Source organism: Achroia grisella, unplaced genomic scaffold (assembly GCF_030625045.1).
Source record: "Achroia grisella isolate CSIRO2021 unplaced genomic scaffold, CSIRO_AGI_Agris_v1 utg2786, whole genome shotgun sequence".
In the NCBI taxonomy this organism is placed as follows: domain Eukaryota; kingdom Metazoa; phylum Arthropoda; class Insecta; order Lepidoptera; family Pyralidae; genus Achroia; species Achroia grisella.
The window spans coordinates 1,444,880-1,472,055 of record NW_026712766.1 but is presented as its reverse complement, the minus strand read 5'-3'; the positions used below and the strand labels follow the sequence as shown (position 1 = coordinate 1,472,055).

General features: G+C 34.3%; 1 protein-coding gene across 1 annotated transcript; it reads right to left on the bottom strand.

The window, feature by feature from the left end:
- Positions 1-1,774: 1,774 nt before the first annotated feature.
- Positions 1,775-27,032, bottom strand: LOC131843107 (adapter molecule Crk). Its single transcript, XM_059191705.1, has 7 exons — positions 26,570-27,032; positions 12,932-13,054; positions 10,770-11,019; positions 9,361-9,489; positions 7,856-7,957; positions 6,988-7,083; positions 1,775-2,460 (listed from the first exon to the last, which is right to left on the bottom strand). Exons 1-7 carry the CDS (start codon positions 26,617-26,619, stop codon positions 2,353-2,355), a joined length of 858 nt encoding a protein of 285 aa, XP_059047688.1. The 5' UTR covers positions 26,620-27,032; the 3' UTR covers positions 1,775-2,352.
- Positions 27,033-27,176: the final 144 nt, after the last annotated feature.

Here is a 27,176-nt window from a genome sequence, read left to right as displayed (position 1 = left end):
AAAATTGTAGTGCCTAATATATTTTTTTTCACTAATTTTCATTTCAATTTCATTAATTGTAATTCATATAATTTGTGAATATAATGTTAAGTGCAATATCAACATTATTTGTGTATATTTAGAGTGAGAAGTGTTCTTCCTTGTGACATATTATGTTTTGGTAATTAAAAATTTTGGATATATACTCTGTGCGTGTTTAACGATAACATTGATAGTGTAATTACCCGCTTATTTATAAAAACTATAACCAATAAAACTTTTTTTTACTGGGCCAATGTTTTTTTTTTAACTGATGACCGTAATTTCACTCTGCCTACCTCATAAAGAGGTCGGGATGAATATGTAGTTACAGATATTAATGCACACAAATTAAATCACCCATTTATGTTAACACGAATGTTAGAAGCAACACAAAATAATATTGTTACCTGTTATTCATAAAATTTGCTATTAAAATTCTGTACTTTTCTTCTAAATACATTTTCATAATTGAACGAAGCGCGGAGCGATCTTAGAGATCAGATTTGCACTCTTTGTAACACCTCTCCTCTCCTCCGAAACGGCTTGACCGATTGAGACCAAAGTTCATCGAAGGTCGACCTTCGGGCCCTTCGTTTACCACTCAAAAAAACTCCAATTGGTCAAGCTCGAGTTTTTAAAAATATTCGCGCTCCGCTCAACATATGACCTGGTGTGTAAACAACACAACGGAAATAAAATCTAGTTTAAAAGAGAGTGACGGAATTTATTAAAATTTGTATGGTAAGTATAGTTTTTATATTTAAGTGTGTGTATGTCCACATATCTGAAGGATATCCATGTAAATATTACTTTAGTAAGTCGGGAAATTAATGCAAATTGCTAATCGAACGGTTATCGTTGAATCATAGAATATGATCAGATAAATTTAGCATTTTTTTTTAATCAAAGTATGGAGCAAAAGTATCCTGTCCATTCATTATTAGATTATATGGAGCAAAACTGTAATTTAACTTGTATTTTCAGTTTGAATTTAATAATGAACTAATTGTTACTCCAGACTTTGTCGTCACAAACTTTCATCCCTTATTTCACTCTCTTTAAGGTTATTTATTGATATAAACGATAGCCTGTATCCACCCTCCTGATACAATCTATGTTTATACAAAATTTCATTAAAATCCATTCAGTCATTTAATGATGAAATGTTAACAAACAGATATATACTTAAATTCATAATATTAGACTACATACACTCAATTTCCCGACTTACAAAGTATATATAAAAATTTATTTCATAATAAAAGTAATATCAACCGGTAAAAACATAGTAACGTAAAAAAAATATAAAATTAAAAATATTACCCTCTATTGAAGTCGGCTAACAAATATAAAATTAAACTATTGATATGTAGACAAGTGGCAAATGATTTCATTATCATTCACTGAATGTATGAGACTGAAAGAGATAGCATGATATGTTGTTCTACTTGTGTAGAGTTCCAGCAGTAATTTAATAATGAAATAAATGCAAATGAAACTGCGCATAATGCATACTATTCTTACACTACACTATTCTGTGAAGTGTGTATTTCATAATAATTTTAACAATCTTTTAAGCCATTTTTCATACAAAATAAATTTATTTATAGTTATCAAAATATATTTTTATTTATCACTAGCTGACACAGCGAATTCTGTTTCGCCTCACAAAAGTTTAATTACGCAATAAATTTATGAACGAACTGTTTGGCAGATACAAACAGTTTGTGTGGGAAAATGAAATAGTTTTTATAAGCATTTCTTCATATTCCATCACCGTTTAAACCGTCCCTGGACTTCCACGAATATTTCAAGACTTTAATTAGCCAAATCGTTAAAGCCCTTTTCGAGTTTTAGCGAGACTAACGAACGGCAGTTCATTTTTATATATATAGACTAGCTATTCGCCCCGGCTTCGCATGGGCGTACATGTATTATATATATAAACCTTCCTCTTGAATCACTCTATCTATTAAACCACTTCAAAATCCGTTGCGTACTTTTAAAGATTTAAGCATACACAGGGACGGAGAGATAGCGACAGCGATTTTGTTTTATACTATGTAATGATTTGCCTGATGTAGGGTTGCGGGTAAAAACTGGAAGAGAATGGCTGAAGATCGTGCACAGTGGCGTGCCTTGGGAGAGGCCCATGTCCAGCAGTGGGCTGATGATGATGATGAATGATTTACCACTTGTCTATGTTCGACATTTTACATAAATAACGAATTAAAAATGGAAATCGAGCTATACAGTTGGTCTGTGTTGAGACAAATATAATTTACATTATAACAACATGTCCCGGATATTATTGGACAGTTACCCCTCGGTTTAACTGGACACAGAGTCGTCAATGAACTCCACGTACGTGAACGGGAAATGTCCAAATTTGCCGTTCAACTCGCCTTCCCACTGGCCGTTCATGTTCATTTTTATCACCTGAAAAAAATAATTTCAATATAGAATATTTATTTATTTATTATCACAAAAATTTGCAACACACAATATTCTTACATTTGTAAAATAAAAATACACTTATTTTCTTCTTCTTTCGTTTCAAAGGCAACTAAATACATATATATAAACGAGCTGCCCCGGCAAACGTTGTTTTGCCATAATGCCATATAAATTAATAACGCTATAAAAAATAGGGGTTGATGATAGAAGGGTGAAAATTTTGGATGGTATGTATTTTTGTATGTTGTATCATAAAACAAATAGAAACTAAAAATTTTGTCTAAAAAATAAAGAATAAATTTTAGGGGTAGACTACCCCTAACATTTAGGGGGATGTAAAATAGATGTTGGCCGATTCTCAGACCTACTCAATACGCTCACAAAATTTCATGAGAATCGGTCAAGCCGTTTCGGAGGAGTATGGGAACGAAAACTGTGACACGAGAATTTTATATATAAGATATATTTTCCCCAGAACGTCGCGACGACCCTTGCGCATTCCGTCGCATTTTTTAGGTCTTCCTTTATGCAGGATGCTAGGCATAAAGGACAAGTCAATAGGTGTGCTATAGTCTGGGATGGCGCTCCGCAGTCACAAGCCTCCCAGTTATATTTAAAACTGTAATCATATGTGTAGCTGGTAATGAACAAGTGCATCTTAATACATCTCATGATTCAGAACGCAATAGTTTAGTAAGTACCTACTTATTTACAATATTAACACGAATTAATGTTACATAAGCTTTTTATGTGAGCGAATAATAATAATAAATTTTTTATTTCCTCTCCACAAATTACATAATTTTAGTTTTATTATATAAATGCTATCAAATAAAAATCACAAATATAATTTGTGGGAAATCTGGAGCCCAAACTAAGCCATAGCCTGTACCTTAGACACCAGGTCTCCCCTTCATATAAATTAGTTATACATCTAGTTTTAAGTTTAAACGTGGAGTGCATTGAGCATGTGTGTGTCTGTGTATGTGTGTGTGTGTGTGTGTGTGTGTGTGTGTGTGTGTGTGTGTGTGTGTGTGTGTATGTGTGCGTATGTGTGTATGTGTGTGAGTGAGTGATCTATGTAAAATTTATATATAAACTTATAATTTATATTTACTTATATTTACATGTGTGTATTTAATTTATGTATATTATAGTTTTATTACACTGCATATCTTTTCTGTTTCATCGTAATTTTGTTTTAAAAGCCATTTTGTAACTTTATATTTACATTCTTTCAAATTACTTGGAGATATATACAATAATTTATTTATTCTGTTATATAGGAATCTACTTTGAAATAAGTAAAATCGCTGTGCAAATGTAGTTTTCACATTTGAGTGCTCACATACTTGGAGATACCTTCTAGTATTGGAAATGGTTTTTGCACTATTCTGCGTTAAAGTGGAATGGGTAGTTATAATTGTGTGAAGTATATATAGTTGTCGCAGTCAGTATCTCAGCTTCTCCATACAACTCTGTGGTAGGGTGAAGACGTGGTTTAGAGAGCATCACTTTAAGCAACATTCTCTGCGCCCTTTCTAAGGTTATTAACTTGGTCTTCACACATCCACCCCATGAAGTGATGCAATATATTAATATTGAATGTACTAGTGCATAATAAACTGTTTTTATTGTTTTTATATCTGCGACCTCGCGTAGTTGCCTGAAGACATAACTGAGCTTACGAATTTTTTGTGAGATCGTGTGTATGTGTTTTTCAAATGATAAATTTGAGTCAATATGTACACCAAGATATTTAATAGATTGAGTAGCATTAATTTTGGGACAATTACAATTTTGTATTATTGGGAAACTGCATTTATGCGCTTGAATTGTATGATTAGAGTCAGGTAAATTGGCATGATTTTTAATTGAAAATACTATATACTTCGTTTTATCATCATTTAGTGTTAGAGAGTTTGTCATCAGCCAATGGCATACCTTATCAAAACCAATTTGAGCAACATTAAAAAGTTCACTCCAGGATTCTGCATAAAATGTTAGGGTAGTATCATCCGCATATGACGCTATTCGGCAATTTTTTATATTAAGCTGACACAGTTCATTGATATAGCACAGGAACAACGTAGGACCCAATATACTGCCTTGTGGAACACCCAGTGTAATTGGTATATCCGTACTTACATTATCACCTATTTTAACTAGCTGTGTTCTATTTTTGAGGTAATCTGTTAATAGTGCCAATGGTGAACCCCTAACACCTAGGTTACTGAGCTTGTTTACAAGTTTTTGTGGAGAAACTGTGTCAAAAGCCCGAGCGAGATCGAGAAATATAGTTAAGCATTTCTTTTTATGATCAATTTTATCAATTAAAAAGTTTGTAAAATCAAGTATCGCATTATCTGTAGATAAACCAGGTCTAAATCCATATTGTGCCTTAGAGAGTAATTTATATTTTTCTAAAAAGGTAATTAGTCTGGAATTTATAATGCGCTCGAATACCTTAGACAATGTAGATAGAATTGCAATGGGTCTATAGTTCTCGATACATCCCTTATCACCAGCCTTAAAAATAGGAAGAACTATTGCTTTCTTTAAGACATCAGGAAAAATTCCCTCCTCACAGCATCGATTTATTAAATCAGTAATAACTGGCGATACCGACTGAGATATAGTACTCAATGCCATAGCACTTATTGTATCCCAACCTGGAGAACAGCCTTGTTTAAGTTGCGCAATTGTACGCTCTACTTCAGCATTGTCAGTTGGCAAAAGAACAAAAGAATTCAGAGGGATTTGTTGTTCATTAGAAAAAGGTTGAATAGTAGTGGGAACATTATCCGCCAATCGTTTTCCTATATTTGTAAAATATTTGTTAATTTTATTAATTGCTACAATGTGATTTTCGTGGGATTTCAGTAGTTCTAAAGGTAAGGCTTTTCGTGTATTTGTGTTAGTAATTTCTCTGATAGTAGTCCATAGTTTTTTAGAATTATTTTTGTACCTTATTAATTGATCTTTTTCATATTGTTTTTTAACCTTTTTCAGTAAATTATTACAAAAATTCCTATATCTTTTATATGTAATTATCAGAGTATTATTATTTGGATTCTTCCTTACTCTTCCGTGCATTCTGTCTCTTGTACGTATACATCTCAAAATACCTAATGTAATCCACGGCTTTAGTATTCTGTTATTTCTTGGAACCAGTATTTCAATAGAATTATTCTTAATTAATGATATTATTATATTAATAAGTTCCGAGGTCGCAATATTAAGGTCTTTTTCATTGTAAATTTTGTTAAAATTGTAATTTATGCAATCTGTTTTTAGTTTTTCCATATTCAGTTTTGTCTGTGTTTTATGAACAAGAGACTTTATTTTTGTTACGCTGTTTTCCAAGCAAAAAAGAACTGATTGGTGATCAGTGATGGCAGTACAAAGTGTAAAAGTGTATGATTTTAGTTTAGTTTTTAAAATGACATGGTCAAGGCATGCATTCATTCTTGTTGGGGTATTGGTGACTGGGAGGAGACCGTGGAAAGATAAGATATCTAAATACGAGATAGTATTATAGTTATCTGATAGTAAATCTAAATTAATGTCTCCAACTAAAATAATATTTTTAAACGAGGACAATGTCTCCAAAATGTTATTCAACGAGTTTAAAAAGATGTCCAGTGAGTGAAAACTGGGTGGTCTATATATAGCAAGTACAGCAGTATCCAGACCAATCTTAATAATCAAGCAGTTAGCTTCTTGTAGATTAGCTTCCTCAACTATATGGGTCAAATTAGTTTTTATATATGCAACCACACCATCGTTTTGGTTATAATTATCATAAGTTCGATAAGTGCAATATTCTGGCAATGAGGGTAAGTTTACTACATTCGATAACCAGCACTCTGATAACACAATTATATCACACGTAAACTTTAACCTACCCAGTAATATATTAAATTCATCATAATTACGATTTATGCTGCGTATATTTTGTTGTAAAATTTTTAAGTAATTTCCAGAATATTCAATAAGCGATGAGCACGCTTCCGGCTCACAATTAATTGGAATAGTAATGTTAAACTGGTCAATACATTCTAATAATTTACTTGTATTATCGAATTTTGTTTATAATAATTGTATGTGAAGTTTTATAAGTAGCTACATTACACTTAGATACTGTACACAATCTGTTCTGGCGGTATTTTCTGAGATTGTGATTCACAGCGCTAGCACTAATCGGAGCGAATACTATCCATAAGTATGATATATATAAACATGTCAATGATGTTATATTGAATTTATTTATGTACTACCTTTTGCTCGCGGCTTCGCTCGCGTTAATTTATCCCTTTAGGGGTGGAATTTATCAAAATCCTTTCTTAGGGGATGGCTACGTCATAGTAGCTTTGTCAGTCAGTCGGTCAGTCAGCTATTTGGGAATTGTTGTCGGAGTTAATGCTGGAGCAAAGGGGCCCCGAGGCCCCAACCTTCACCGGGGTTGCAAAAGACAGTGTCAGTCAGTTATTTTATGTAAATGTGTACCTTAACAATTTCCCCCTCTTCCAATTTGAGCGCGGTCTTGTCGTACGCGTTCGGCACACGCGTCTGTCTCACCCGCGCCAGCGCAGGCAACTGTCTCTATAAGTATTAGAAAAAACTATGTAATTAACGAGTTACTTCTTAAGTTAGGTTAAAGTTTAGTTTACTTGGATTTAATGTCTCACTTAAGTTAATTTTTAGTAGGAAGGTGCATAAATCCAGCTATCTTTTAGAGCACATAAAAGAAGAGAAAATTAAGTAATAATGATATCCCTGGACAATTGACACTACATAAACTAGTCCCAAGATAAATAGAGCTTGTGTTGTGGGTAACTAGACAACTGATATAAATACTTCTATTTTTTTGTAAATATATCAATAATACATAACAAACAATTATACAAATGTTTGTACCATGCGAGGAATCGAACCCGCGGCAATCGGAAGTAAAGCGGTAGACGAAATCGTTGGCTACGGAGGCCGTCTATAAAGCCGATATAAGATATCTTTACACTTTGTAAATTACTGTTTCATTAAATTATAATAAAATAGCAATATAATATTATTTATCACTAGCTTTAGCCGCGACTTCGTCCGCGTGGAATATAACTTTATTTTTCTAAAATACAAGTAGCTCTTTATTACATCAGCTACCTGCCAATAAAAGTCCCATCAAAATAGGTCCAGACATTTCAGAGATTAGCCGGAACAAACAGAAAGACAGACAAACATTTTAAAAAATGTTATTTTGGTGGTTTGATACCATATTTATATTCACATGCATGTAGTAAAAAACGGTGATTTCAATATTACAAACCGACACTCCAATTTTATTTATATGTATAGATTATTATTATAGCTATTAACCAACCTGCAGGTTTGTATGTTGTTTGCTGTTAGGTGGGCTGGGTGGATCACCAAGTTGACTCTTGGCTTCAGAAGGCGGGAACGGCACACCGGACGAGTCCAGGAGCTGGAGATTAGTGTAAATTGCCATTTAATTACTCGGGCACATAATCATCTTCATATACAGCTTCTAATATCCGAGCACTATCTAAATTTGAATATGGCGCAGGAGTGGTGGTAGGTAAGTCATATGTCATGTCATATATACATAACTAGCTTTTGCCCGCGGGTGGTTAAGGGTGGAATTCATCAAAATCCTTTCTTAGGGGATGCCTACATCATAGTAGCTTTATGCATGCAAAGTCTCAGCCCGATCGGTTTGAAATTGTCAGTTTCATACAAACTTTCATCCCCTATTTTATCCCCTTGGGGGTAGAATTAATCAAAATCCTTTCTTAGCGGATGCCTACGTCATAACATCTACCTGCATGCTAAATTTCAGCCCGATCCGTCCAGTGGTTTGGGCTGTGCGTTGATGGATCACTATGTCAGTCACCTCTGAGTTATATATATTTAGATGTCATCTGCATAAGTACTTTAGTATAGTATCCTCATATGAAACTGTTCTATGAGATAAGAAGGAAAATAAAAGTATAAAAAAATTAATAAAAATATTATGTAAAGATCTTTGGGGGAGGCCTATGTCCAGCAGTGGACGTCTTCCAGGCTGCGATGATGATGATTATGTAAAGTCTACAAAAATGGCTTAAACAAAGCAGAATATACTCTAGATAAGCAATTGTTTATTTTTTAAAATATTTATATTGTTTCGTATTTAGTGAGGATAATTCATATATAGATAGATAATTTATTTGCTTCAACATTTACAACAATAGTACAAATGTTCGCCTCATATTCAGGGGGCATGCAAATTATAATTCTTAACACTTACTTTTACAATTAAATTACATTATAAACAATAATCTTAAATGTCAGGTCAATTCCCGCACAGAGTAACATCATTTTTTAACGAGCCATTGGTGTAACTTTTTTTAAATTCTATTTAGAAATCTATTTAAATAGATTTTTATTCAGTATTTTATTATATATTTGTATGGAGCTCAAGTGTGAGTTAATTTTATGCAAGTTAGTTCACGGTGGCATTTTTATATATTTTGTGTAATATATTTTTAATCTTTTCTTCACTATATGTTACAAGCTTATTCTGTTTAATCTATAAATTAATTGGCTTTCATAGGTAGAAATGGTTCCGAGTGAAGAAGATCGTTAATAATGTGGACTAACAATCTTATTTCTAGCAATGTACCATGTCAGGTTGACCTCAACGTCGTTCCTCTTAGAAACCATCGTGATAAAATCCTAGTTAATTTTCCACGGTGAGCTAACTGAGCTAACTGACCTGACCTCACGTTCATCATATAGTCCTCCACTGGTGCCCCGCCAGCGTAGACCGTTAGCGCAGGCGGGAGCAACATTTGATTGTCATGCATTAAAAAAAATGGTAGTTACCCTTTGTATATAGGGTACTGGTATGGAACCGGTGCGGCCCTGACTGTTGCGCGCCGTCCACCACTGCTCCTCATCACGGTTGATGACCATCAGCCGCTCGCCGCGACGGAACGGTAGGTCGTCAGGATCCTACAATAATAATAAAAATAATAATATTATAATCGCGAAGGTTTGTGAGTATGGATGGAACGATGTTTGTTACTCTTTCATGCAAAAACTACTCAACAGATTTTGATGAAACTACAGTAATATAGCTTATACATCAGAATAATATATAGGCATTTAAATAATACAATCAGTAGTCAGTCTGTGTTTAATTGTGTTTTGTATTATTATTTGTACCGAAATAATTATAAGAAATCTTACTCAAATGCACTGTTTAATCCGAAACCAATAGCCTGTTTCCTATTACAGTTACATAAAAAAAAACTGCGGCGTCACGATCAAACGATTACTAACCTAATAGTCTAGTTGCAGTGTTTTAGTGATACTATTATTATACTATTTTGGCACAGACACGAGTTATGGGAACATAATCATCCAGGCGCATTACTCATCGAGACGCTACTGATGGTTACCTAAAATTAGAACGCCTAATTTCTTTGGAAATGAAAGCCAGAGGAAGAACTTTATAACGTCGTTTGCATAGGTACAGTTCACGGCATCTTGAGCAAAACCATACAACAATGATGGTTGCGTAATAAACGATTGTGTATGCTAATTTGTTGCTTTGGCAGTACCACTTACCAAGTTTGTATATGATCCTTGTACTTTGAAACATTCTAATGTTAATGCAAAAGTAAGTAATCATTATTAAAATTCGATATATGAGTAGGATTTCGGATGGAGAAGTAGATAGATTACTGTTAATTATAGCCAATTTTTAGGCAAATAAAATTTGAATCTAAGTACCACTCCATACATTTTTTTAGCTAAAAACTAACATTAATGCAAAAGTAAATAATAAACCGTAAAGATTCGACATAAAAGTAGAATTTCGCATGGAGGAGATAAGGTTACTTTATTCTAGTGAAATTTTTAGCCAAAATAAAATCGCGGCTTAAAGCTAGGTGGAGTATCTATTCTTTAGCTTCTGGTAAAGAAATATTCTTCTAAATATACCTGTGTCTGGGTGCTTTCAATGTATCTTATTTGTCTATGTTCAAAAATGTATTTAAATCTGTCTAGTATGCATAGTATAAACTCATCTTAATAGATGAGGCTATCATATATCCTTGACTTTCCATCACGTAGTTTGTTTGCAAATGTACTACGTATCGTTTTGACGATTTTTAGTACCATCATAAATTATTAATTGTAAAAAAAAACCTCCTATCGTCATTAACACCACTATCATTACATCTATATATAACTTAAGATGATGGCTATGATAAACAATCATTACTTACATTCCCATCGAAGTCGAACTTGGCTATGACCAGTTCCAACACCTGGAACGACTGCGGCGCGGGGGCTGCCGCACGGGCCGGCGCCTGCGGTAATGGCCGTACCAGCGGCGTTGTGTCCAGGTAGTGGAGCCGGTAGAACGAGAGCAGGGCCGGCATGTCCGCGAAAACCTGGTTACCAATACGGTACCGGGTCACTCCGTCGTTGGATGTTATCCGGTTGATGATGTAGTGTGAGACACGACCGTCCTCTCTGTGAACCATAAAGAAAATGTAAGGCTGGTAATATATATTAGGTCAATAGTGAGATTTGGGGGGAAAGTGGATTGTTAGTAATATGGACTGATGATCTTATTGCTAGCAACGTAGCCCTGGAAACCATCATGATAAATTCTTGGATAATTTGTCACGATGGGCTAACTGACTTGACATCATGCTCATCTCATCATCTTCCACTGGTGCCCCGCCAGCGTAAACCGATTGCAACATTACATTATCATCCATAAAAAAATAATAGTGAGATCTTAAAACGAATAACATCAAGATCGCTAATTGCCGCATCTCTAAAGTGGGCGGGTCGCAACAATTAATAACTAAGTGAGAACAGAACGTCTGTATATTAGCAGCCTAACACTAGGTTTTAGTTGTACATCACAATTGTCAGGTTGTCATGAGCTCGGTGATGGCCAGTTCAAATAAGCGGGGTACTCAGTGGGTTACTTATATCTATTAGTAACTAAATGAGAACAGACCTGTATACCAGCAGTCTAAGACAAAGTTTTAGTGATCTGTTTGTCTACGAGACATATGATAGGATAAGTCCTATCATATGTCTCGTCTTCGGCTTAGGCATCAGCATTCGGCTCGTCATAGTAAGCTATGACGAGCCGAATGCTGATCTTGGGATTCATTATGTAATACCGTTGCTAACAGTTTCTATGAAATTTACAGCATTGCGATTATTAATGGACCATTAAATAGCTGCAATTGTGAATTGTAGCGCTTGTTATAGCTTGTACATAAGTGTAACTCTTCTATGAAAAATGTATCAACTTTATTCTTGAAAATTATTAGCAAGAAATTTATATAAATAACAATTTTATATATTACTACATAGTATAAAACAAAGTCGCTGTCGCTGTCTGTCCGTCCCTATGTATGTTTAAATCTTTAAAACTACGCAACGGATTTTGAAGAGGTTTTTTTAACAGATAGAGTGATTCAAGAGGATGGTTTATATATATCATGTACACCCGTGCGAAGGCGATGCGAGTAGCTAGTTATATTTCTATAATTAATAAGTAAAATAAGTATGTAATAAGTAGGCACGTCGATACTTAAACACAAAATGACAATTCTAAAATACTTATAACTAGAGACCGGTTTATATGCAACATAAAAATCTTCTTATATGCATGCTGCAAAATTGGCAGAATATGCAAAATGAAATGAAAAATTTTAGTAATCCCAAAAAAAAATTAGAACAGTATTTTTTTTTATTTCAAATTCAGCATACAATTAGTAAGTTAGTTTTTGATAGGCGATAATAGGTAAAGTAAAATTATATGACATTAAAATTATTAAAAATTTGAACATTTAACAATTTATATGCGTAATAGGTGGAACGACTTTGTAGTAGGCGAGTGCGACGTTCTTCTGTCTCTTTCATTTTATTATCGTAACTGTCAAAACAAAACGCGCGCGGCTACTGACTGCGTTCCGAAATGCAGTAAAAAGTCATAATTATTACTCAATAGCTCTTATATTTTGTGACTATTATTATTTTATATTTGGTCGCAATTCGGATGAAAAATATTGTAAATGTACCGATAATATGCATCATAACTAGATCTTAGGTAAAATTATTATTACCTCTGAGAATGGCTAAAATATGCAAATCATCCTATTATCCTCCAATGATGCTACGCCGGCGTGTAAGTACCGTTAATCTGTACAGATTTAACATTCCATTATCAGAAATAAAAAAACCCTAGGCTAAGGTATCCTATTTTAGGCACGGATATCCATGACCAGCATCACTAATATAATGCCATCATGTCAAACACACGCAAATGCATATAATCCGGTCTCTACTTCTGAGTTTATTTGAATAAATATGATTTCTATTACTAGTATAGATTTAAAACTAAGTAGTAAGTCCTTACCTGACACAGAGTACATAATCCCCCTGTATTGTTTTGGAGTCTCTGACGAGGAATACTCCGCTCTCCACTTCGCTGAGAAGCAACTTGGATGCTTCCGCTCTGGACATGTCGCGGAAATACCAACTGTAAATATAAATTAGACTATTATAGAACTGGAATGGGGAGCAGGCTGACGGTCCTGGTTGTTCTATTTTTATTTATATATTTCTTTTAGGTTTATATTATAAATACCTTACAGACTAACATACACATGTATTAAGTAACATTATAAAATTAATATATTGATGTATATATTACTTTTATATTATTACTAGCTGTCCCGGAAAACGTTGTTTTGCCTTAAAATAAAAAAAAAACATTAGGGGTGGACTACCCCTAACATTTAGGGGGATGAAAAATAGATGTTGGCCGATTCTCAGATCTACTCAATACGCTGCAAAATTTCATGAGAATCGGTCAAGCCGTTTCGGAGGAGTATGGGAACGAAAACTGTGACACGAGAATTTTATATATAAGATATCAGGCGCTACCAAATAGAAATAGAAATAATCTTTATTCAAATAAACTTAATATAAGCACTTTTGAATAGTAACTTTTTTATTCTACCACTCATTCGTAACGCAGACACACCATCGCAGTTTCGATTCCTCGCACGGTACAAACATTTCTATTTATGAGTATAGCTGTTTGTAATGGTTTGATATTTTCGATGTATGTACCTATTCACAAAAAAAATGTGTCTAGAAAAAAAACTGTACTCAAATAAACTACTACTAAAAGCTCTTCTGAATTTCTCTTAGCTTCTTTTTTTATTCTAATTATACAGAAAGCCGACTCATCAGAAGAAGAACGAGCAAGAAACTTGTATTTACGTCAGTTGTCTAGTACCATAACAACAGTTCCGCTTAGTTCGGGAGTATAGGGCGCTGTATGAACTCTCCTGGATTATCATTATAAGTATGTAGATTCTGGTCGTTGCGTGCTACGTGGGAAATGGCGGGCTAAACCTAATGCGTCATGAAGTTATGACGATACGAAATCCATCAATCCCTCAGTCAATTGAGCACGATTGATGACTCACGGGAATATGAAACATGTACATTGCACGCATACATACTTTATAACGCTACATAGCAACTAATACCTTTTTTAGAAAAATGTTAAGCTCATACGTCATACTCGTGAACGAGTTCTGCTTGTAGGGACTTGTACTGCTCTAATCATTATGACTGATTAAATCTTATTATGAACTAGCTGTAAAGTGTAAAGTTAAATTCTAACTTTATTTTCTAACGAATTTAACTTTATTTTTCTAAAATAAAAGTAGCCTAAGTTACTCCTTATTACATCAGCTACCTGCCAATAAAAGTCCCGTCAAAATCGGTCCAGCCATTTCAGAGATTAGCAGGAACAAATAGACAGACAGACCAATATTGTAAAAAATATTATTTTGGTGTATGTACCGTATTTATATTCATATGCATGTAGTAAAAAACGGTTATTTCAATATTACAAACAGACACTCCAATTTTATTTAAGTATATATATAGATTTATATTTAACCCTAATAAATTAGTGCTAGTTGGTAGTTTGTATTCACGTTTCGACTTAAAAATATAAACTTACAACGATTATTCAAAAGAGCAACACACAAGTTTCATACTCATTCTTCTTGTGATGAGTCAGCTTTCCGAATGAGAGTAGATTAAAAAAAATGTGATAACTATTCAAAAGGACTTAAATTAAGTTTATTTGAATATAGGATTCTCTATTCTATTCTATATTCATAACATATTAATGTAATTGGAATGGCAAACATGCTGATGTCCAATGAATATATAAGAATAGCAACATGGATCTCACAAACATAATACCAGGTATGCGTTGCCATTCAGAAGGATTTCTTAATCCTCGAGAATGCTCTTAGTCTATAATTTTACTGCCTAATTAGCTTTTTGAGAAGGACAAGAGCTCTGACCAATGACCCACAAAAAGCCATAGTCGACTTATGGAAGTCAAACCATCCTGCACGCATCCATATTCAACGAGCCGAATATCTGCCCCCGGATAATAAGGTTCAGAATAGACAAACTGAGCGTGTATAGATGGAATCGGTAACAATATTTAGTAAGCTTTCCATTAACATAAGAACTCTCTTTGAATTATAATTTAGAAAATTATATAAAAAAAATTACAATAAGATACCAAAGGATATATTGGATTCAAAACATCTGTTAAAGCATATTTAGCAAAGCCTATTACTCACTAAATAGTTACTTGAATGACGAGCGTGCATGGCAATAGTTGTTCATGCACGGGATTTTCATTTAATTTTAGACATAGACACCTATTTAAGGAAACAATGCAAATTTCTCGCTTTAAAAAAAATCTATTGAGTTTCCTGCCAGTTCTTCTCAGTTGAATCTGTATACTGAACTGGATGGTATGAAAAAATTTACGTTCATAAGAGGCTACAAGGTCCTACATGAATAAATGATTGTTTAATTTAAACTTGAATAACCCGTAGCTAAATTATAATACCGAGTGATTTCGAGAACATAGTAGAAAAAAATAGATAATATTAATAACACTGATCAATTCACACAGCTGCCATATCTAGCTGTGTACCATAACCGGTTGAGCCCCAAGCGGTTCCCCCGGGAAACCATCGTGATATATTCCTGGTAAATTTGCCACGATGGGCTATCTTATCATCCTTTACTGGTGCCCCGCATAAATCGTTAGCGCAGACAGGAGCACCATTTGATTGTCATGCATTAAAAAATGGTAGTTCATGGTACCTCACATTCATCTTATCATCCTCCACTGGTGCCCAGCCAGCACAAACCGTTAACGCAAGCGGGTGCATCATTCCATTACCATTCATTAAAACACTTGTCATAAACTTATTACCTTACTAATATTATAAATGTGAAAGTAACTCTGTCTGTCTGTCTGTCACACTATCACGTAACAGCTATTGAACCAATTTAAATGAAATTTGGTGCACAGATAGTCTAGACCCTGAGAAAGGACATAGGGTACTTTTTCATGCTAAGAAAGGCTTGCAAGGGGGAATGAAAGATTGTATGAAAGAATCGTCATTTTTGAAGCTTGAAACTTATTTTTAAGACTGTTGATTTTGTATCGTTATTTTTGAAGCTAAAACAATGAAACTTTTTTATTTGGCTTTTATTATGTTAGGTCATTAAATATTTTTTTAATTATTTACGCGGACGAGGTCGCGGATACAGCTAGTGTGCTATATTTTCTTTTTAATTTTCTTATTTAGGACGGCTAAGGACATAGGTCACTTTCCCAAGTCATTAATAAATTGTCGACCGTCCAACGTCACGTATAAAGGTCAAAGGTAGGTAATTGTGGAATTATGCAGTACATTAGACATGTGTTCGTGCTATTGTCTTCCTCTGAGTCACCATTGATAAACGTTAAATAAATTTCGACCGGCTTCGAACAGTCCATCTCAATTCTGCTATATATATATTTTAAACGATAAAAAAAAGACATTTATATTTCTATGGCTAATTCTTTTTTTATTTGAAAAGATGTATTTTTAATTACAATTTTGCCCGTAAAATCCTTACTAATATTATAAATGCTAAGGTAACTTTGTCTGTCTGTTTGTCTCGCTTTCACGCCAAAACTACTAAACCGATTTAATTGAAATTTGGTACACATATAGTCAAGAATCTGAGAAAGGGCATAGGCCACTTTTTAATCCGAAAAAAGGTTTGTAAGGGTTTGAAAGGGGTGATGAAAGGTTACAGAAGTAACGACAATTTACGCAGACGAGTCGCGGGCACATTTAGTTTATTATAAATCGACAACCCTATTCTTTGATATTAAATCAGCTGACGATCTTGATTATACAGATAGTTTAGACCCCGAGAAACGACATAGGCTACTTTTTAATGCGTAAAAAGGGTTGAAAGAGGAGATAATATTTTGTATGAAAGTATTGTTATTTTCCAAGCTAGAAGCTTGACACTTATCTTTTAGGCTATTGATTGAATATAAATAAATAAAAAGGATTGTAAGAGGTTGAAAGGGGATATGAACATTCTGTCCATATTACTCATAAACCCCAACCTCCTGATGGCAGGGTTCTTTCCTCCTCTTCATCCTGTGTTACTGGGCTACGCTGGGACACCAGTGGATAATAATAGGATGAGAATAAAGTCAGATCAATTAATAAATCCATGAAGAATTATCTAGAAATTAACTATTACGATTTCCAGAGGTACCGCGTGGAGATCGTCTGTAATGTACTATATCATACTTTTCACTAATATTACAAACGTGGAAGTTTCTGAGTGTAGATAGATTGAAAGGATATCTGTTACTCTTTCACGCAAAAACTACTCAATAGATTTTAATGAAACTTTACAATAATATAGCTTATACATCAGAATAGCATCAACGCAGGTGAAACCGCGACCACAGTTTTTTTTTATGTTTGATAATGGATGAATGGATGGATGCACCCGCCTGCGCTAACGGTTATCGCTGGTGGGGCACCAGCGGATAAGATGAGCATGAGGTCAGGTCAGTTACCCCATCGTGACAAATTCACCAAGAATTTATCGCGATGGTTTCCAGGGGAACCGCATGGAGGTCAAACTGATATGGTGCATTGCTAGCAATAAGAGTCCACATTACTACTGCGGGCACAGTTCGTTACTTGTAATGGGTCACTACTCCCCATCACTAACTTTTTCATCTCCCCTTTGCGTAGATTGATTAAAATTACTTTGTAAGAAGTGTAATTTCCGCTTTGGTTTAAAGACAAACTATATCAAATATATAAAATTCTCGTGTCACAATGTTTTGAACCCCTTTGGAATAGAATAAGGAGCTGAGTATCTTGTCAGTTCTTCTTAGCTCAAAAGCTCTGAACTGACGGTAGATTTAACATATCAGAAGTCTGTAATAAACCTACATGAATAAAGATATTTTGATAAGGGTGGTCCACCTATTTTGTGGGAGATAGTTTTGTTATATTTCGATTCCGAAAATGTATATACACCCCTAAATTTTCATCCTTCTATCACAACCCCTAAATTTTTAAGATATATTAACTTATATGGCAAACAACATTCACCGGGTCAGCTACTGACCGAAAGGGACAAATTTGCTTTAATGTAGCTGGAAGTAAGTATGAAAGTCTTGACGCGTTCTTTTTATGTTCACACGTTAATTCTCAACTTCAGAAACGATCGGCTTAAATTTACATGCGGTTTCCGAAAACGGGACAACTTGGATTCATTTCGGGGACAGTGAGACTAGTAATTATAAAATGGGACAGTCCCGTTCAAATAAGGACGTCTGGTCAGGTTAAGTATAACCCATAATAATAATAATAACAATAATAATAATAAGTACGCCGGTTTCTCTCCCTGGGGCCCTGAACCCCGGCCGACTGTGCTTCTGCCGGGGGTATGTTGCCATCTCCTCTCCTTAAGAGGGGAGATGAGAATTTTTGGATAAAAATAATAATAATAATATGATTTTAGGAATTTATAGATGGCAGCGTCTAAATTGTTCAGGGACAACTTAAACACTGCCATCTACAAATTCCCAAGGTAAACAGAGCTTGTGTTATAGTTACTAGACAACTGATTGAAATACTTAGATTATTTGTAAAATACATAATTCAAATTCAAATTCAAAAACAATTTATTCATGTATAACATTTTAGTCGCTTATGAACGTCAATTTTTTAAATTTATACATAATAAAATTGGAGAGTCTGTTTATAATATTGAAATAACCGTTTTTTACCATATGCATATATATATAAATACGGTACATACATCAAAAAAACATTTTTTACAATTCTTGTCTGTCTGTCTGTTTGTTCCTGCTAATCACTAAAATGACTGGACCAATTTGACTTTTATTGGCAGGTAGCTGATGTAATAAGAAGTAACTTAGGCTACTTTTATTTTAGAAAAACAAAGTTAAATTCCACGCGGGCGAAGTCGCAGGAACAGCTAGTATACATAATATAGAAAACACCCAAACCGGTACAAACAATTATACTCATGAATACAAATATTGGTTCGATGGTTGCAGGACCATCGGTATTTTCAAACTACTCAAATGCTATTCGTTGCAGTTGGGGTTTACAGCTTCATCGGCGGGGGCTATAGGGGCGAGTGCAGATGGACTACTGGACCAGGTTCGCAAACCCTCGGGACTTCTGGACCAGCTGAAGGCCAACTTTCGGCTGACAGATACGTAGAAAGGCAATTAAACCGCTACAGCAAATAAAACTGAACCTAGATTGGCAAAACCTCAAAATGATGATAAGGACAATAACGGGCCACTGTCCCTTAAACAAACACCTGTACACAATAGGTGCTACTGACAGTCCCCCTAATCGGGGCAGCTTTGAAGCCGAAGAATCGGCTGTTCACGTAATCCTGGAGTGCTTGCAGTGGCCACACAACAAAAACAAATCCTCGGAACGGTGAGGCTTCAAGTCTGTGAAAACATCAGGAGACTTCTGCGCTTTTGGATGGAGCTTGGCTGGCTACTTTAGTAGTCTCGGTAGAGCCGAGATGAGACGTACAACGGTCCAGATGAGAAGCTGATTGCGGAAAATGGAGTCCAACTTACATTACATTATAAGAGATAAAAACGATCGCTCCTAAGAATATCCTTCAATTCTTGTCCCTGACGGGTCTAGGTAGCGAACTCTGAAAAGGGCGAGCACAATAGATCTATGTAGGTCGCAGTGCTACAGGTGCTACACATCTGACAATAGCCCAAACAATCAAAAAAAAAAAAATACATTACATTACAAATAAATAAAACGTATCAGTTTGTCTTATTCAGTACCAGCTGAACGATTGATTGCCTCGATGGTACGAGGCAAAAAAGTGCAGATCAAATTTTCTTCTACCTTTGTATGTTATAATTTGTTTAAATTTGTTATCTATACGTTAATACTTCATTGTTATAAATAACAATAGTAAGTATTATAATAGCGTATTATGTACGTATGTATGATAAAACACTACGATTGATGACGTCATTACTGTGTGTACGTAAATTGACAATGTTGCTGACAAATTATGGCGTAGGGCTTATTTGGTATTCTTGTTTCCCGATTTAGGAAGCCATCCATTTTTTAACTGATGTCAAATAGGGAAGTTGTCTATTTGATTAGATTTTTTTGTACACTATGCGATGATGGCCTCGGTAGTCTAGCGGTTTAGACACCGCCTTATTTTCGATTCCTCGCACGGTAATATGATGTAATATAATTTTTTTTCTTTATGTTTTTGTTTTTTTTTTGTTTGTTTAATGTGTGTTTTAGTTTTTTCTTCTACTGAATAAATATAATTTCATTTCATTAATGTAAACGACCTCCTCGTACATCATGAAAAGCATTACATTAACCATAGATAGACAGATATACTTTCATATTTGAAAGTCATATATATATTTAGAAGTCATAGTAATTATGGATTAGAATTTTGAAATCATCAAAAACGCACTTTATTATATCAAAGGGGAAACAAAAATGGTATAAGAGGCAGAAAGGTGCCGTCGATTACCGTTTACCACTAGGTAGGCCGTCAGTTTGTTTGTCATTCCAATTATATAACATGTGCAGTGAATGTTAAACACGTGGATCGCAGACTGTACCTGCACGCTCACTTTCAGTTTCGTGTTTGAGTGTGAAATATCACAAATTCACTACATTACTTATCTATCTAAATCTATCTATGTATACTTATAAAATAGTTTGTTCTGTCTATCGCAATATATCCATTACTTTTAGAATTTTAATATTGATATTAATGGAATGGTGCTCCCGCCTGCGCTAACGGTTTATTCTGGCGGGGCACCAGTAAAGGATGATAAGATGAGCATGAGGTCAGGTCAATTAGGCCATCTGTGGCAAATTCACCAAGAATTTATCTCGATGGCTTCCAGGGGGAACTGCATGGAGTTCAACCTGCCTAGGTACCCAGCAATGGGATCATTAGTCCACGTTACTAACAATCCCCTTCCCATCATTAACCATTGGTTATATAATATCACGCTACAGCATTTAGGACCTGAGCAGAAAAAAAGAACATCTAAAGGTTTCTTTAATCGCTTCTAGAAACCTTTTTATGTTCTTTCTTTCTGCTCAGCTTCTAAATGCTGTTTAGTCAGCGTGGGTGATGCAACGCGTTGGATCGGGAACTGAAGAATCAGCTATTTCTTTTAAAATGGGTGAAACTGCCGGGCAATACTAGTTAGATATTAAATGGTTAATAGCGTGAATCCATTCATTTGAAACTTTCGAAAGTAACATTACATATTAGCAACTAATTCGCATAAATAGACTATATATTTATATATTTAAGATCGAATATTGCTTATTAATATGTATTAATACATTTTATCATAAAAAATCCTGTTTTAGCATACATATCAGTTATTCACATGTGTTGCTAGCTGACTCGCGTAACTTTTCAGTGTCTAACGCTTAACATTTCGCTCTATTCTCATAATATATTTTTAAAATATAGCCTACTTTGTTTTGATGTATAAGCTATATTACTGTAAAGTTTCATCGAATTTCGTTCAGCAGTTTTTGCGAGAAATATCTACAAACATCAATTCATCCATACTCACAAACGTTTTTCGTTTTTAATATTAGGAAGAAGTAAGATTTCTAATGATTATCATCATAATCTGATAGTTTTTTATTGATGATAATGGAATAGTCCACCCGTATGCGCAAATGGTTTACGCTGGCGAGGCTCCAGTAGAGGAAGATAAGATGAGCATGAGGACAGGTCAGTTAGCCTATAGAGGCAAATTCACCAGGAATTTATCACAATTGTTGGAACCGCGTGGACGTCAACTTGATGGAGATATCAATGGTAAATAGTACTCATCAGTAAAATTCCCATTCTTTTACCATCAGCCAGAATTCTAAATCTAATGCACCTGGATAAAGGAGAATTTACAACAGAAATGATCCTATGAAGTAAGGTCTTAAAAGGGGAAAGTGGATTGTTAGTAATGTAGTCCACATTACTAACAATCCACTTTCCCCCCCCATTGCTTTTTTTTGACCCCATTGCTAACAATGTACCATGTCAGGTTGATCTCCACGCGATTTCCTCTTTTTCCTCTCTTTCTGGAAACCATTACAACATGACCCCTCCCCCCACCTCCCTTCCCTTGGAAACCATCGTAATAAATTCTTGGATAATTTGTAACGTGACGTCGTGCTCATCTTATCATCCTCTACTGGTGCCCTGCCAGCGTAAACTGTTAGCGCAGGTTGGGACATCATTCCATTATCATTCATAAAATAAACCTACCTGGCTAACTAGCCATTAAAAATTAATGACTGTCCCGGTTGTGGGCAGGTTAACTGCATCCGAAAATAACTTGTATCTAAACAGATTATGTATAGCGATACATTAAACATGCGCTGTTTGTTGCTATTGAATAATTGATGTACTTTTAACAGACTTAAAAAAAGGAGGAATCCAAATAAATTTGGTTTTACAAAGTCGTCTGCGTGGTACCCGATTACAGGAGGTCCTTTTTTAAAGAGATGGAGATTCCTATTTCAGTCGCCACATTGAGATGAAACAATCAAGAAATCAAATCAAAACATCTTTATTCATGTAGTTCTATTACAGAATATTTAATGTCAAATCTACCGTCAGATCGCAGTGCTTTCGAGCAGTTCGCAGTTCTTTCGAGCTAAGAAGAACTGACTAGAAACTTAGTTCGTATTCTTTTAAAATGAGCTTGTAGATATTAGAGTAATACAGATTTATTTTTAAATTCAAATTTGGTAGAATGACCTCCAGCATATGCTATTGCAATTTTGTCAAAAGGAGTGCAATCAGTGTTCATAACCTGAACAGACCAGTCCCCATAAGCAGCACCCGTGATATGACAGATGAGCCAGCCATCATTGCACTAGCATGACTAACCCAGCTCCCGTGATATGACAGATGAGCCAGCCATCATTGCACTAGCATGACTAACCCAGCTCCCGTGATATGACAGATGAGACAGCCATCATTGCACTAGCATGACTATCCCAGCGCCCGTGATATGACAGATGAGTCAGCCATCAATGAAGACTATGATGCGGTAAGTCATGTCACAAGTAGAGTATCATTCCCATAGGATCATGGTCTCTTCAGATGGTCTGGTTCCAGTAACCTACGTTCTTTAGACGATGTATATCATTGGAGACTATTAGTTGGTAGGCCAGCACATTGGAATGATTTACTAGCCGTGCCTTGAGTGTTTTATCTCTTCAACTACTGTGCCTGTATATATATCTAAGATGCTCATAAACCTAACATGTTTTTGCAAAACCAAGGCACATTTAGCTGTTTTAAGATATTATTTTGAGCTTTGTATTATGCTTATGTTGTTTGCAGCTGAACCCCATAGATCCAAATTGGGTTCAATACAGAATAGAATAGTACAGATAATATAGGGTTGTAATTATGTATAATGTATAAGTAATATTTTGGAAAATGCTTCTAAAATATTGGTTGGATTTTCCAAGTGGGTGTCTGGCTACTGATAGGTAAGCCCTGTCTTTTATGTAATAGCCAGGGTAATCCCCTTTAAAACTACTTCACAACAGTACACTTCTGTCCCCAGATATTTAGTACTAGCTGTACCCATGACTTCATCAGCTTGGAATTTAACTTTATATTTTTTTAAATAAAAATAGCCTAATTTACTCCTTATTACACCAGCTACATGCCAAAAAAAGTCTCGTCAAAATCGGTCCAGCTATTTCAGAGATTAGCCGGAACAAACAGACAGACAGACAAAAATTTAAAAAAAAAATGTTATTTAGGTGTATGTACCATATATATATTCATATGCATGTAGTAAAAAATGGTTATTTCAATATTGCAATTAGACACTACAATTTTATTTATATGTATAGATGTATAGATATGTAGTATACTAGTACAATGTATATGTTTATATACAATGTACTAGTTGTTTCCATATAATAAGGATGGTTATAAGGTCAGACATAGACAAAAAAAAGAGATGGAATGTGACCTGAGATGAGATGACTGCGAACAAGGATGTATGGAAGAGAAAACATATAATGCCGATCCCAAAGGAATGGGATATGGAAGCAGCTGATGATGATACTATGTACTACATAACAATAACCATTAACTAAGAAGTGCAGGAAATTGGATTTTTGTATGAAAAGATTTACATAAATATATGTTACCTAGGTTACTTTTATTTTAGAAAATAAAGTTAAATTCCATGCGAACAAAGTTGCGGGAACAGCTAGTATAGTAATAAGTAGACTTTTTAACATCAGTGGCGATTCCTGTAGCAATTTGCTTTTTAATTGATTGTATACAATGCATATAATAATAAACACTAAAATGATGAATCACAAGGTTTAAATTACTCCAATTCAATTCATTTTGCAGTCTCAGGATAATAATGTGTATTATTTATATGTAATTCTATAACATTTGCAATGACACACAACAAATTATTTCAGATAATTACTCTCAAGTTGTGTGATGTTTACCTACTAATTACATTCTGCCACTTTTTCTACTTACAATCAGTACAATTATATTTGTGATGAATTTTATGTATGGTACAAAAACTCACAAATATAGTTGTAGTAATTTTAAGATAAAACTTGAGAAAGAAACTATTCTACATATAAAATTTCATCCCTTATTTAATCTATTTGTATTTGGAACATACTTGGAAATATGGGATGTACGGGGGAAATATGGGATGTATGGGAAAATATGGGACATACTAGGAAATATGGGATGTACGGGTAAATATGGGATGTATGGGAAAATATGGGACATACTGGGAAATATGGGATGTACGGGGGAAATATGGGATGCATTGGAAAATATGGGACATACGGGGAAATATGGAATGTATGGGGGAAATATGGGATGTATGGGAAAATATAGGACATGGGGAAATATGGGATGTCTGGCTTTTAGTATAAAAGATTAAAAAACTCATCACAAACATAGTTGTACTAATTGTAAGCCAAAACATGAGAAATAACTGATTCTTCACACACATTCTCATGCCTTATTTACCTCATTTCTATATTGTTTTTGGTATAAAATACAGTTTACCTATTATTAAAAAAAAATAGACAAAGTCATGGTATTATAAATGTTAAAATTTGCAAGGATAAATAGCTGTTTATTACACAAACAGTCATTCAGAGATACACAAACAGATCACACTTACTGTCCTGTATTAACACAGAATACTTTGTATACTGTAAAAATAGAATTTAATTTATTTAGAAACTAGCTCTATAATAAAAGTAGCCTAAGTTACTCCTTATTACATCAGCTACCTGCCAATAAAAGTCCCGTCAAAATTGGTCCTGCCATTTCAGAGATTAGCCTGAAAAACAGACAAACAGACAGACAGACAAAAATTGTAAAAAATGTTATTTTGGTGTATGTACCGCAGCCCAAAATAGAGTACACTGGAAGGAATTAGAGGAGGCCTTTGCCATAAGGCACTCTGTACTGCGGGATATAATATAGAAAAATGAAATTAATAAACATAAAAAAAAAATAAACTATTTAACAAACAATAAGGCTTCTTTATCTATGTACCTGTATGTACTATGTATGTGTATGTATTTATATTCATATGCATGTAGTAAAAAGCCTCAAGCAAGATTTTTTTCTGTCATTATCATGCAATCTTCCAGACTTTAAGCAGATACATTGGCAGTTATAAATTCTTGAATTTATTCATTATTATTATTACTATCTCCATCCTCATAATATATCGTATCTTGTGAAATACATCCATTAATGAAAAGTTAATAAACAACCAGCATGATGAACTTTGGCACATACAACATTAGCTTGGATGGATAAATGCATAACATTATTGATCAATTTGTTATTATGTGACACTAGTTGACCTGCACTTCGTCTGCATCACACTTACTTGACATTTACCATTATATTTCGGTAAATTTACATAACATCTTTTTAAATTATAACATGTGTAATTCCGATGCATAAGTTTAATTTTTTTAGTAAAGTTTCATGAAAATCTGTTCAACAGATATTTTTGTGAATGAGTTAGAAACATCCATCTATCCATCCATACTCACAAACTTACACATTTATAATATTACTAAGGTATAAATATAAAGGCATATTATCAGGGTGTACTTAAACATATTTTATACAGGCAATACTATGGGAAACAGTTAATTATTAATATTGGGATGGTAATAATTTTAGTATGCATATAATTGTAATATTAAAGAGATAGCTTTCTTTGCTTCACCTTTTTTTCCATCCGCATAAGAGAGTAAATGAGTGTAACAGACACAAAAAATATTTCAAAATAATCATAATAGAATAAATTAAGTTACAGGATAATTAATAGTTAGATAATAAAATGTATTAAAAACATGCAGAATAAGAATAAATACAAATTTAAACAAATAAAAAGACTAAACGCTTAATAATTCTAGGTAAAAAGACAGTATGTTCAGTACATTTGAAAGTACTGGTTATGGGTCCAAGATTTTTAAATGGTAAATGATTTATTACAAATGATTATTACCTGGCCATATCATTTGGGTCAAAAGTGACCCCAGTGCCTGGGTCCGCCATGCCGGGAATTAGGAATTAAGACGTTCAGTGTACCACCTCACCGCAACCTCTGCATCACGGCCGGAAGTGGCACAGTTCAGAACATCAGAATACACTAACTCACTACACCACAACACCTTCCATAAGCACACAACTCAAAAACTAAATTTATATACTCCAAAAACAGGAACTCGGGGATTTTAATCCAATAAATTTATAATTTGTTGACATGTATTCTCATAGGTGTCATCAGAGATCACGATTAAATGTTCACATCAGAACACATGTTTCCGTATTCATAACGTGCCGAATGTGCGTCAGTTTCACGTAAACACAGTCTACACTAACTTTCGGATGTCTAAATAAAAAATAATCTATAATTAAACCGAATTATAAATAATTCGACGGAATCACACACGCGAAGATTCGTTCTGATGATGATACATAGACAACTTTGGTTTTTTATTTTTGACGCATAATCCTCCGATTATAAATTGTCTATGGTAAAGAGCAGATTTACACTACCTAAACTAGAAGAAGTAACAAGACATAGATTATTTTTTAATATTATGCACTAG